At 34.2% G+C, this 13,775-nt stretch overlaps 1 protein-coding gene across 10 annotated transcripts in view; it reads left to right on the top strand.

Moving 5' to 3' along the window:
• KTN1 (kinectin 1) overlaps positions 1 to 13,775 on the top strand; it is a 105,236-nt gene that overhangs the window by 47,326 nt on the left and 44,135 nt on the right. For all 10 annotated transcript variants that reach the window (XM_025442320.3, XM_049113206.1, XM_035720151.2 and 7 more), the window contains exons 6-12: positions 1,565 to 1,681; positions 4,211 to 4,351; positions 7,367 to 7,473; positions 8,514 to 8,646; positions 10,020 to 10,107; positions 12,651 to 12,817; positions 13,231 to 13,299. In XM_025442320.3, coding sequence (XP_025298105.1) covers positions 1,565 to 1,681; positions 4,211 to 4,351; positions 7,367 to 7,473; positions 8,514 to 8,646; positions 10,020 to 10,107; positions 12,651 to 12,817; positions 13,231 to 13,299 — 822 coding nt within the window. The remainder of the gene's footprint in view (positions 1 to 1,564; positions 1,682 to 4,210; positions 4,352 to 7,366; positions 7,474 to 8,513; positions 8,647 to 10,019; positions 10,108 to 12,650; positions 12,818 to 13,230; positions 13,300 to 13,775) is intronic.

A 13,775-nucleotide genomic window follows, 5' to 3' on the forward strand; every position in this document is an offset into this window, starting at 1 on the left:
TTGCACTCTTTTCATGTATTTTTGTCAGACTATACTCTCACAACAAAAACATCCTTTGGGCAATTTACCTAAGTATTTATTATTTATTGGATTTTTCCAGTGTCTACCCTACAAACTTGATTTACAGACATCAAGGGATTCAGCTTCTTTTAAGTTCATCAGTAAAGTTAATATGGTTTTGGCCTTGACTCTTGTGTCCTCTTTCAGTATTTCTTTGGATAAAGCATGTCTTTCCAATCATGATATTTGTCCCTTAACATAGTTGAAATAATGGGTATTGATTAAGCATATACTAAACCTTTGCCTGTTATCTTTATCTTTTATATTTTAATGCTTAAAAATAAAAGCTTTTTGTTTATTTCTCCTTATTCTCTCCACCCTGGACTCTTTCTTACCATAGTTCAGCAGTGTGTCATTTTCTGTTCTCTGCTTCGAATTGGATTGTATTTCTGAGGTGGTGTTACTTTTACTTCCACTCTGGGTTTTGCCAGCTCATATTTCATCTCATTCTCTGGTCTGTCTTTGAGCTTACCTTTTCTTGTGCGCTCTGTTCTTTGCTCTTGTTTTTCCAGAAATGACTGCTGTAAGATTTTTAAAAATCATGACGATATTTTTTTTTATCACAATTTTGTCTGCTCTTTGACAGTCTTTTTTGGGTGATTTTTCTTGTCATTTGTTTTTTGTTCCTTTCCGTCCTTTTTTCATGTATCTTGCATAGACCCTGTTTTCTTTTTAATCATTACTCTTTAGATGAGCATATTCTTCTTGGATCAACTCTGGCCTGGAGATTGATAATGAAAGGACCAAGGCTAACTGCTGTTTTCCTCAGGCTGTGTGTGAAAATAAATTATTTTAGTCTTTTCATCTTCCTGGGTGGGTAAAAGACTTAACTACTGAGTCTCACTATAGAGAATTTCTTTCGACTCTTCCTAACTAGCTGCTCTCTTGGAGTAAACTTTATCTGTATGATTTCTTCTTCATTCCCACTTCTTTAGCTTCTTGAGGTCTTTTTTCAAAAAGAGTCGTATTTTCTTTGTTCCTCATGTCAAATGGAAGATTGTTGGTTTTTCCTTTCAGAATATGCCGGTTAATTACAGAGAACTAGGCACCAGGGCACTTCTGTAGTCTTGAATATATTTTAATGGGGTTGTCAAGCACTTGTGTTTGATCTCCACTACTTTTGGCAGTCTTTTCTGATGTTATGTTTTGATATTACAGGTGATTGTGTCATTTTGGTTGTTTGCATTTTGGTTTCATATTCCTCTTTTGATCTTTTATGAGGAGAAGGGGGAGACTGCTACCTTGACTATGGGTTTAAAACTGGAGTCTTAGAATTCTTTGAAAAAATTTATTTTTTGGTTGATATGTATCCTATTGTATGCATCAGAATATAGAATGATACAGTGACTTTCACAAATGATATTTCACTGACTAGTACTTGCCTGTGATTCTATTTTATGTATTGTGAATTCTGCATTGGCCTAAGAATGTTAGATATTAGATACTTCATTTTCATTAGCCCATGTTAACTTTTACTAATTCTATATTGATTTCTCAATTGTAGTCAAGTAAAGGAGAGTTGACTGCACTTGTGCATCAGCTTCAAGAAAAAGACAAGTTACTTGCTGCTGTGAAGGAAGATGCTGCTGTTATGAAGGATCGCTGTAAGCAGTTAACTCAGGTGAAGACATTCTTATATTTAAGGGATATGTATTCTGAATCAGGAGCAGTGAAGGATTTCAGAAATTGTCTAATTATAGATTTAATTATATAACAAATTTATACCCAGTAAAATTAAATTTCTTATAGAATTATGGAAGTGTCTCACTTTTTCACGTTGTTATAGCCTACAGTTGAATTATACATTTAAAATAACAGTGCTTCTAGATATATTCATTTCAAATAACAGAAGCGTTTGGACATTGGGAACATGTTTCATTTGGATCTGACCTAGAATTAGTCTCTAAGGAAGCACAAAATTGGGTGTGATCTTGTTTAAATCCAATTGGATAAATGTGAAACTCTTAATAGGTAATTTATAAAGGTTCTTGTGATAAATATAATTTTTAATCAGTGAAGTTCTTAAAACCTCAGAAATTTTACTCTGAGAGTTTAAAAAAAAAAAAGACCTTTAAAAAAAAAAGGACCTTTAAAAACTCATGTAAAAACCATGTCAAATGATAAAAATTTCTAGGTAGAAAACAGATCAGTCCTGGGGATGTAATGTACAGCATGGTGACTGTAGTTAGTAATACTGTATTATATATATGTGAAAGTTGTTAGTGTATCTTAAAAGTTCTCATCACGAGGAAAAAAATTTGTAATTATAGTGGTGGTGATGTTCACTAGACTTCTTACAGTGATCACTTTGCAGTATATACAAATACTGAACCATGTTGTATACTTGAAGCTTATATAATGTTCTTTGTCAGTTATATCTCTCAAAAAAATTACATAGACTGAGAATGTAATTGAGATTCTATAGAAAATATAGTCTTCCTGAGGTACTTGTTTGTCCTTTTAGGAATTAGATACAGGAAGTGAGGTTTATTTTTTTTTTATTGTTCATGAAGCTACTTGATGACATTATGAGGATAGCCTCATTTGAATATAAAACTTTATGTGAATTTGAAATAAATGTTAATGGAAAAACTTGGTCAGCATAAGGTTAATCAAAGTTGTTACTAAAATAAGCATGTTTCTGGGGCACCTCAGTGGCTCAGTGGTTGCGTGTCTGCCTTTGGCCTGGGGTCCTGGGATCGAGTCCTACATCAGGCTCCCCGCAGGGAGCCTACTTCTCCCTCTGCCTATGTCTCTGCCTCTCTCTCTCTCTCTGTCTCATGAATAAATAAAATCTTTTTTTTTTTTTTTAAAGCATGTTTCCTTAAGATTAGACACTAGTTTTCTGTGGCTACAGCATCTTAACTATAACTTAAAAATTAAGAAGGGTACCACTTGGTAGTAATTCATTGAGCCATATACCTAAAAGATGTGTGTACTTTTTTTCCTAAGTGTATTCATATACATTAGTGTAACACTTTCCAGATGTAAGTAAACTCTTATGGGTACATAAAAGTACGTAAGTTTTTTCCAAGTACATAAAAGTATTAATTTGGGGGAGTGCCTCGGTGGCTTATTTGGTTAAATGTCTGACTCTTGATTTTGGCTGCGGTCATGATCCTCAGGGTTGTGAGATTGAGTGTTGGGTTCCATGTTGGGTGTGGAGCCTACTTAAGATTCTCTCTCACTCTATCCCTACCTGCCTTCTCCCAACATGTGGGTGCACACTCACTTTCTTAAAAAATTTAAAATTTTGTCACTTTCTTAGAGGAGGTGTATAAATTGATCATACCTGCCGATAACTTGAAAGTTGGTTGGCTCTTTTTTACTTTGATAATTAATATTCTAGTTCATGATAGTTGAAATACAAAATGAAATCACCCTTTTAAGATTTGGCTTTTGAGTATAATAAGATTTAGAGTTCTGATTTTTTACTTTGTCTTATTCTAAGCTTCCGTTTTGCTATAAACATGTCTTTTTTGTAAGCTTCTATTCTGCTATAAACAGGTCTTTTTCTCTTTCTTAGAAAAGAGACTTCTTTTTTTCCCCTGCTAGGTTACTTTTTTAGGCCTTTTTCTAAACCCTATAAAAGCTAGTATCTGCAAATAATAGAAAATTAATTGTTTTGCCTTAAAACTATGCTTAAGATCAAGTTAGAATGTAGGATTTATTCTAGGTTCACTTCTTTAACTCTTAGACCAGAAAGTGCATTTGAAATAAGAGTAAACAGAATAGCAAAGTGTTTATGAAAGTCATTGATGTAAGGGTAGATGTAGGTAAGATGCAGAGACAATTTCTCTTTCTTTTTTTTTTTTTAAAGATTTTATTTATTTATTAGAAACAGAGAGAGAGAGAGAGAGAGAGAGAGGCAGAGACACAGCAGAGGGAGAAGCAGGCTCCATGCAAGCTGACATAGGACTTGATCCCGAGTCTCCAGGATCACGCCCTGGGCTGAAGGCAGCACTAAACCGCTAAGCCACCGGGGCTGCCTGACAGTTTCTTTTTTAAACCCTTGATCTCAAGCATGTAGTTATTTCAAAATTCATGATTATTGACATCATTTTTGCTGATGCTAAAAATGTTTTTTATTATAATCGTATGGTATTTAAAAAAATAATTTTCATAATTTTTTTCTGGTTTATTCTTCTAGGAAATGATGTCAGAGAAAGAAAGAAGCAATGTGGTTATAGCGAGAATGAAAGATCGGATTGGAACATTAGAAAAGGAACATAATGTATTTCAAAACAAAATGCATGTTAGTTATCAAGAGACTCAGCAGATGCAGATGAAGGTATTTTTTTATTTTTTGAAAACAAAATGAAATTTTGCATTCATTTAATTAGCAAACTTAAAGTGCCTAATATGTGCAAGGCTGTGTGCTGGGTGATGATCCAATGGCTAGCTAAATTGGCTCCCTGTCTGTAAGTAAGCACCTTTCCAAGGTGGGGATGAGGCAGAGGCTGGAAGCTGAAATACTCCAGTACAATAATGTAGTCCTGCTTTATCCTCATCACTTTCTGTGGTTTCAGTTACCCATTGTTGGCCGTGGCTGAAATCCGATGATTCTCCTTCTGACATACTGTCAGAAGGTCAATAGTAGCCCAAGACTGTGCATAGTGTCTGCATCCTTACCTCCCATCTCATCATGTAGGCATTTTATTATCTCACATCATCACAAGAAGGGTGAATTCAGTATAGTATATTTTGAGAGAGAGAGAGATCACCTTCATGTAACTTTTATTACAGTACATTGTTACAGTTCTGTTTTTAGTTATTAATCTCTTAACTGTGCCTAATTTATAACTTAAACTTTGTGATGTGTATGTATGTATAGGAAAAAAACAGTATACCTAGGGTTTTAGTCCTCTGCAGTTTCAGGTAGCTACTTGGGGGTCTTGGAAGGTATTACCAATGGATAAGGAGGGATTATTGTAGAGGTAAGCATGGGTGTTTTGGAACCTTTGGAATGGGATGTAGGGAAGAGGAAGATGATAGTGAAGACTTGCTAGAAATGATAATATACAAACTGTGTTGAATGTTTTAAAACAACTAGGCATTATTAGGTGAGAGAATGAAAAAATGGGCACTGGCTTATTACTCGGTGTGATTACTTAGTCTCATTCCTAGAGGTGATGGTTCAGTGGGTCTATTTTTGGGGCCCAGGATGGATCTTTTAATGAGTACATCCCAGGTGTTTCGATAGAGATTGCTCAGTGATAACAGTTTGTGAGAGATGCAATGTGAGTTTTGGTGTTTGGAAATAAGGGCTACGATGAGGAAAAAATTTGGAGATGTAAACAGAGGCCCTGACTTAAAGGGCCTTGCATACCTGAAGAGTGGGAACCCATTAGAAGAGATTAAGAAACTCAGCAGTTTGATTATATTAGTATTTTAAATTATTACTCTGGTAACAAAATGGAGAGTGGAATAAGAGATAATTGGAAGGCTTTTGCAGGAATTCCAAGTCTGAGAAAAAGAGTCTAAAATCAGATGTTGAGAATGAGGGGTTGAGTTTGAATGATAGAGAAGAATTAGAGATGGGGCTTGGTGATGGAGTGGAGGAGAGAGTAAGAGCGAGCTGATATTGAAGGATAACTCCTAAGGTTTTGACCTAAGTAATCTGTCTCTGGTCTTACTTTAATCTCTCTTCTTTCATTGTTTCAGAAGTGTTAGTTCTTATTGTCTTTTCTACAATTATTCATTTTCATGAATCCATCTAGCTCTGGACCAGTGGTTAGTTGGTTTGTTATCTCTCTCTCTCTTTTTAAGATTGAAATACCACTTTTATCATTGTTGAAGAGGGTGTTGAAGAACATGATTTGGGTCAGGCTGTCTAGTGGGCATCTAATATTCTCCTTATTTGAACTTTCTGGACCAGTGATTTTTTAAAATTATTATTGCTAGCTGATGCTTCAGTTTGGAAACTCATCATCACCTCAAATTTAACATACATCTAAAATCAAACTCTTAAAAAATAAAATAAAATCAAACTTGTTTTTGATCAAGTTCTTATTTTCCAATATCTGAAGCATTATTATCCTTATGATTGAATCCTTTGACTTCTCTCTCTTCCAGTTTATAGTTCTGAAATCTTTAAGATTCTTTATTTCAAGGTACTCTTGCATTCAGTTATTAGACATCACCCATCACCTTAGTTTATTATTTCATGTTGGCATAATTATAGTGTCTTTTCAATCTCTGATTTCCATTCTATCATGTAAATAGTATCAGATTCTTGTTTGTAAGGTATTACTTTGATCCCATTGTTAGTCTGCTAAAAAAATTTTTAAAATAGTCTTCATTGCTAGCAAAGTCCCAGTGTTTTCCATGGACATACACTAATAACAAAGAAGAAGTGAATGAATCTGTTTTCAGGTTCTTACAGTGTCCACTACTCTGTGCTTTCATTTGACCCAATTCTCTATCTTTCCAACCCTCAGCCATTTGAGGTATTCTTTCCCATTAATAAATAAATTATAGAAGAACTGATTTTTCTAGTCTCAAGTGATTTTTTCTTTTTCTTAATTGCTACTTAACTACTAATTTGGAAATTAGTCAAATATTTGTGGTATTTTTATTGAGGGTGGCAGGTGATTTATCATTTTTATTTTTCTTTTTTAGAGGTCAGGATATAGGTTCTATATGATAAGTTTTCTGAAAAACAGAAACATATACTTTAATTTTTCTACTTGAGTAGGTTTTCTTAAAATAAAGATTATTTCACATTCTAAAGTAGATCTATCCTTATGGGAATGTAAGATGCACTGTTCTTCATCTCTTGGTTTTGTAATTCTGAAATAAGAGGCCAGAATATTTTTGTGAATAAATTATTGCATGACGAATTTTCCATCTATTTGGTTATAGCTCAATTTGTAACTTAATAAAAATATATTGGACAAATTTCACTTTTTAAACTTCTGATTACTAAAATCTTTCATTAAAAACTGCTGTCATAAAATTGATAGAGGACAAAGATAGGATTATTTTGTATGAGTCTATTGGGTAGAAAAGAAATTCAAAGTCTTTTATTTCTAAAACTATATTTCTATTTGTATTTATTTTACATTTCCAGTATGATAGCAGCTAGCATCTACTTGCATTCTTGAATGTTGGCAACTTGTATTTACTTTGTATTCCCCACTATCAAAATGTAATTCAGTTTTTAAATTTGTTTATATTTATTTGAGAAAGATGGTCCAGACTTCATTCTATTGATGCTTTTTACATACTCATTATAATAAAATTTCTTTTAAGTTAGCTTTGGCAGTTATTGTTTCTAAATCTTATGTTTGTAAAATACTTCTAGTTCCAACAAGTTCGTGAGCAGATGGAGGCAGAGATAGCTCACTTGAAGCAGGAGAATGGCATATTGAGAGATGCTGTCAGCAACACTACAAACCAACTAGAAAGCAAGTATGTTCCAAATGCTTTATTTTTAATTGAATGGCAGAATATTTTCATTGAATGGCAGAATATTTTCTTGAACCATCAAAATGATGTTTGGTAGTAATTGGGTAGACTTCTGTGTTTTACATTTGTTTCTAAAGTGAATTTTCAAAAACAAATTTCTTGTTTGGTAAAGAACTTTTTCAGCTAAACTGTGTGATATCTACTAGTGCCAGCAATGGAACATTGTCTACAAATTTATGAGATGGAATTTATAAGTTTTAAAACCTCTATCCCCTTTAACAGTAGTTCTTAAAATTCATTATTCTGAAGGGCATCTGACATGTTCATTAAAAAAGCATATTGTTGAGTCTTACCCTTAAAAGATTATGATTCAGTGGCTCTTAGGTGGAGCTCAGGAATCTGTATATTAAGACACATTCCTTGTGATAGTGATGAAATCGTCTCTGGGCCATATTTTGAGGAACTGTGCCTTAGAGAAGAATTAGCATGCTTACAAGAATAAGCACTCTGACTGATTTTTATTTTTTTAAGATTTTATTTATTTATTCATTAGAGACACACACACACACACACACACACACACACACACACACACACAGAGGCAGAGACACAGGTAGAGAGAGAACGAGGCTCCACATAGGGAGACCGATGTGGAACTCGATCCCAGACTCCAGGATCACGTCCTGGGCCGAAGGCAGGCGCTAAACCATTGAGCCACCCAGGGATCCCCTGACTGACTGATTTTAATAGATTTTCAGGACACCAGTTTGAGGGTGACACTGTTGACTGATGCTCATGATTGTGTGGTCATCCATTTTCCTTGATTATTTTATGGCGATTTTAGAATTTGTTTAATTGTTATCAGAATTATTCAGAGATTATACTCAACCAGACCTCATTATTAATAGTCTCTTACAACATTTCCTTCTCTATTGGCTGTAAGTGGAATTTCTCAGAAAAACAAATATTAAATGTGTTTTGTTTATTCTTCTTATGTGTTTGTAATAATAATAGAAGGTTCCTAATCCACTTATTGTTTTCAGGCAGTCTGCTGAACTAAATAAACTACGCCAGGATTATGCTAGGTTGGTGAATGAACTAACTGAGAAAACAGGAAAGCTACAGCAAGAGGAAGTCCAAAAGAAGAATGCTGAGCAAGCAGTTACTCAGTTGAAGGTGATATATTCCCACCTTTATTTATCATTTCATAAATAATACTTAATCCAGGGATCTAAATGTGTATGTAGGTTTGAGAAATGTAATTTGAGGCTTAAAGGGACCTGTAGTTTAAGAGCTGTTTGTATGGAAGCATGTATAGTAGTAATGAGAGAATTGAGTATAGGCTTGAGTTTGAAGTTAAAGACTGAAGATAGGAAAAATTAAATTTGCTGATTGATGGATACAAACAGAATTTCTCTGTAGGGAGGTTAGGTTTCACATGTGTGAGGCAAAAATCAAGTAGTTTAAAATTACCTTTAATATCACTTACCACCATAACTTGGATTTTTCAGTAAGTTCAATAGAGTGTATTTTTCTTCCACCATTGGACTAGATGATTTTCCTTTCCTTTCCTTTTCTTTGCACAAGACCGAGAAATGCTCCAGTAGCTTTTGCTTGAGCCATAGTATAAAAAAAATCAGTTTCTTTAGATAACCAGAATGGTAGTACCATGAGAAGCTCATGCTGAGAAGTGATGCACAGGGTTGCTCAAACTACAGAGGAATAGATTTGTTTTTTTGCACCTCATAGCATACGTACATTGAGTAGAATGATAAATAGAACTGTCCTTTCCTCCTCTAATAGAGGATTTATTGAACATACAGTTCAGTTTGCGTAAGTCCAATATATTAGATTCTTTCCTAGATCATTGATAGAATTATACCTGATATCATATCCAGAGTGGTAGGGGTTAAAAGGACTTTGAGAATAATTGAATGTGGAAAATGGTACAATTTGTTTTCTTGAAGTTTTCATGGGTCTCTTTGGGAGATTGATAAAATTGTCTTTTATTAAGATGTGTCAAAAAAAAAAGATTTGTCTTGCTGCTTTGTTTACTGCTGGTGCTTACAAATATGGAGGTTCCATATGGATATGGATAAGCAGATAAAGGATACTAAAGACTATCATCATTGAAGTATCATGGATTTTTTAGTATCATGGATACTAAAGTCATCACTGAAATGTGCTATACCTCAGAATTTGAATTTTAGGTCCCTACTGAGATTTGGCAGTAAAGATACTATCCTGTCTTTTGAAAGCATATCAGCTGACGAAGATAAAAATGGAAACAGATCATAGCTAAGTAGATGAGATATATACATAGTAGCCTAGCTATAGTGATCCACCTACACAAATACTCAGTTTTTGTAAATCCTGCATATTGGAGGGTAGAATGACTGTGGCTGATATCTTTGTATATAATAAGTCTGGGCATATCTATGTTTTATTAATGTAGGGGACTATTGGAATAAGCAGTTATTTGACGAATAAAGAGAGAGGATGCTTTTTTTTTAAATTTGAAATCCTCTGATTGTGCTGACTTTATCCAGGTTCAACTACAAGAAGCTGAGAGAAGGTGGGAAGAAGTCCAGAGCTATATCAGGAAGAGAACAGCAGAGCATGAAGCAGCACAGCAAGGTAAGGGGAGAGATACTCATGTACATTCAGTATATAGTTCTGGGTAAGATTTTCTCCCCTCTCTAGAGATGAAGAAAGTATGAGTTGACCTTTTTGTTGAGGACAATAAAAATAGCTTTTGCACTTCCAGAGTACCTTTATTTTTTTAAGAGTTCCTAGACTTTCTAAAATAAATTTTCTACTAGCTTTATCCTGAAGCATTAAGTTGCAGATAATATTATAGTTTATAATAGGGTAATAGGAACTTAATTGTGTATGTTTCCTTTCTGTAGTTACTCCTTTTGGTTCCTTGATTACCTCCTTATTTTTTGTTTGTAAGGGAGGATCCCTGCATTGTGAAGAGAAAAACAGCAAGAGCTTTACCATTTCAAATAGTTGACTTAAAACCATCTACTTAAATGTTAACTTTTATTACTTATTCTTAATTTGGTGAATCCATCTGATAGATAATGAAGCTTGTATTGTGTGCATCATTTGTCTACATTACTCCTTTTCCTCCCACAGGAGTCAGTGAACTAGTAAAATACAGTTCCAAACAGTAGGATAGATCATACAGAGTTTTGGCTCTTTAGACCTTTGGGTTTCCTCTGATTCCCCATCCCTGCCACTCTTCCACCCCTGTATTTCCCTTTAGCTTAATATTTAAATATATTCAAGAACTTTAAAGACTTTTTTCTTTATGTATAAAGTTTATGTTAAAATACATTTATTTTTTAAATTTGTATTTTATGCTCCATCAATGAAGCACGTATGAATTTTAACAAAAGAATTGAGCTATAAACTATATATATTTCTCTGTAAACCATAGAATCTCACTCTTGCGAGAATCAGTCACTTTTAGTATTTTCCATCTTATTTCTAAATAAGCATATTATTTGTACATGTACTGCTATTTCTTAATAGGCATCTGTTGACTTTCTGTTACAGGAAATGAAGACTTAACACTCCTACATCATTCCTCCCACCTTCCCCTCATTCTACTGATAGGATTATGCATACTTCTTGATTATGTCAGTATCCATTGTTTACATCATTATGACAGTGTAACTCAGTCCTGAGCCAAGATAAATATTAAAACTGTAAATCTCATGAACAATGTTGTTTAATTTCCTAGAGCTAATTATTGATTTATGTTATTAACTTGTTTGATCCTTGTTTTATGATTTAAAATTTTACCTGTGTTTAAACTCTTACCTCTCCCCTCTCCCCACCTCTCAACATAGGAGGTACTGGAGAATCTTTTCAGTTTTTTGTAGAGGCCTGTGTTAGCTGTGCCTCTGGAGTTGGCATCTTCCTGTTTCAGGACTTGTTTTCTTGGCTCCATAGCTGTCTTCCTGAGACTACCTGTGTTCTGGATACTATGTCACCACCATCTTTCCTGCTTTCCTCCCTCATTTAATCGCATATCTTTTAGTCCCATGAGAGTATGCTTTTAAGAACATATGTTGAGGCCTTGCATACTTGAAAATGTTTTTATTTCTCCTTCATGCTTGATTGGTAGTTTGGATGGAGAGTTCTAGGTTATAAATGTTTTTTTCCACAGAATTTTGAAGGCATTAATTCAGTGTTTTAACTTTTACTGTTGCTGGTAAAGAAGTACTGTGCTCTTCTGAGTTCTAATCCTGGATATGACCATTATATTTATTAAGGAGTTCTTTTTGAGTTGTATTTCATTCTGTTATTAATGTCTTATTATGGTAATAACATCTTTTCTTAAAATGTGCACACACATGCCTTTTCTCTTTTTCTCTGTATTTGCCTCTCTTCCTTGGTGGTAGTGGTGGTAGACTTGTTTATGTTTAGGGCCAAGATAATAGCTCTCATAATACCTAGTATCTCCATTTCCCGAGCCTTTCCAGATTTCTGAAACACCTTTCTTTTCCAAATTAGTGATCATCTCTCTATTCATTATATCTTAATTTCTGTGATTTGGAGTTAGTTATTTTCTGATTGCATCAAAGATAGCTTGTGTTTGTTTCTCATTTTCTCTGTTGTTTTGGGGTCATTGCTAAGAAGAGAAGCAGACAGAAAAGTTGTACTTCATTCTACACCAGAACACTTGTCAGCGCTCAGCATCTTTCTTTGTTTTCCAGGTAGGGGAGAGTACAGGGAATTTATAAGAAATTCACTAGATAACTTACTAAAGTGTCTTTGGGGAAATAAAGAATGCTTTCAAGAAGCAGCATTTTTAAACATTCATGTACCATTCGGTTGACACATTTATTGAGTATGTACTGTGTACATACTTGGACACTGCTCTGGATACATACTTGTACATACTTGGACACTGCTCTGGATATAGAAAAAAGGCAATTCTGATCACAGAAAGCTTACTTCTTGGGCGAAGAGAAGAATTAGTACAGTGTGACAGGTTCTGTGATAAGGTAAGTCTAGACTGCTCAGGGGAGTCATGTGCAGGAGGGTAAGAAGAAGAGGTATTCAAGGAGTTTTTTCCAAAGGAGGTAATGCCTACACTAAAGATGAGTAGTAGTAATAACCAGGCAGAGGAAGATAACTTTGTAAAATGTAATGCTTTGTTACAGATTTGCAGAGTAAGTTTGTGGCCAAAGAAAGTGAAGTACAGAGTCTGCATAGTAAGCTTACAGATACCTTGGTATCAAAACAACAGTTGGAGCAAAGACTAATGCAGTTAATGGAATCGGAGCAAAAAAGGGTGACCAAAGAGGAGTCTTTACAAATGCAAGTTCAGGTATCTAATTCTCTTTTTAAAAAATAAAGGTGGATCATGGCTTGATGTGTCTCTGTGGGAGAAAGGAGATAGTCTACCTTATCCAAATTCTGGAGTGGTGATGAATAATTACAACTTAATCATTGAGCATTTGTCACAAATGGTGTGTTTGAATATATGCTTAAAGACATCTTCACTCACAGTCTTAAATTCTTTGTGTTAGATTAGGGTTAACAACTTATATTTTTTACCGTATATATCAACTCTCAGAATAGAGTGCCTAGTCATTGTTCTTTAAATTATGCCTTTTGGAATCTAAGGATGTCTTTTTAAAGATAAACAGAAGTTTATACCTCATTTTGTTCATATAAGTTGGTATATTTGTTAACAGCCCACTTTTCCTCTCTTTCCTTTTTGGTTGCTTTTTCTGAAAGGATATTTTGGAGCAGAATGAGGCTTTGAAAGCTCAAATTCAACAGTTCCATTCCCAGATAGCAGCCCAGGTAATTGTGCTTTCATATTGCTTGTCATTGCTAATATAATAATAGTAACAGCATATTAATATAACTATATAATATATAATATGTAGAAATATATAGTGTAACAATATAATTCTTAGCCATTAAATTAATCACTTGAGTGCCTGTAGAGTGCCAAGCACTGGATTAGCATTTGGAAAACTAGTCAGTGAATCAACAGTGATGATCCTGATAATTATGTATAGTGCTGTGGGAAAACACCAAGAAAGAAATCCGACTCCAACTAATGAAGCGTTTTTACCATAGGAGGAAGAAATGTTCATAATCTTGACACAAAATAGCAGAAATTGGTCAAATAGTGTTAGGAATAGTGGTTTACATATTAAAGATGCTCACTAAATACTGACCAGCCATGAGGGAAGTACAATTTCCATAACATACATACTGTTCTTTTTAATTCCTCAACTTTAAAATTCTAAAATTATAGAAAAAATAGTAGC

This window comes from Canis lupus, chromosome 8 (genome assembly GCF_003254725.2).
Source record: "Canis lupus dingo isolate Sandy chromosome 8, ASM325472v2, whole genome shotgun sequence".
NCBI classification, from domain to species: Eukaryota; Metazoa; Chordata; class Mammalia; order Carnivora; family Canidae; genus Canis; species Canis lupus.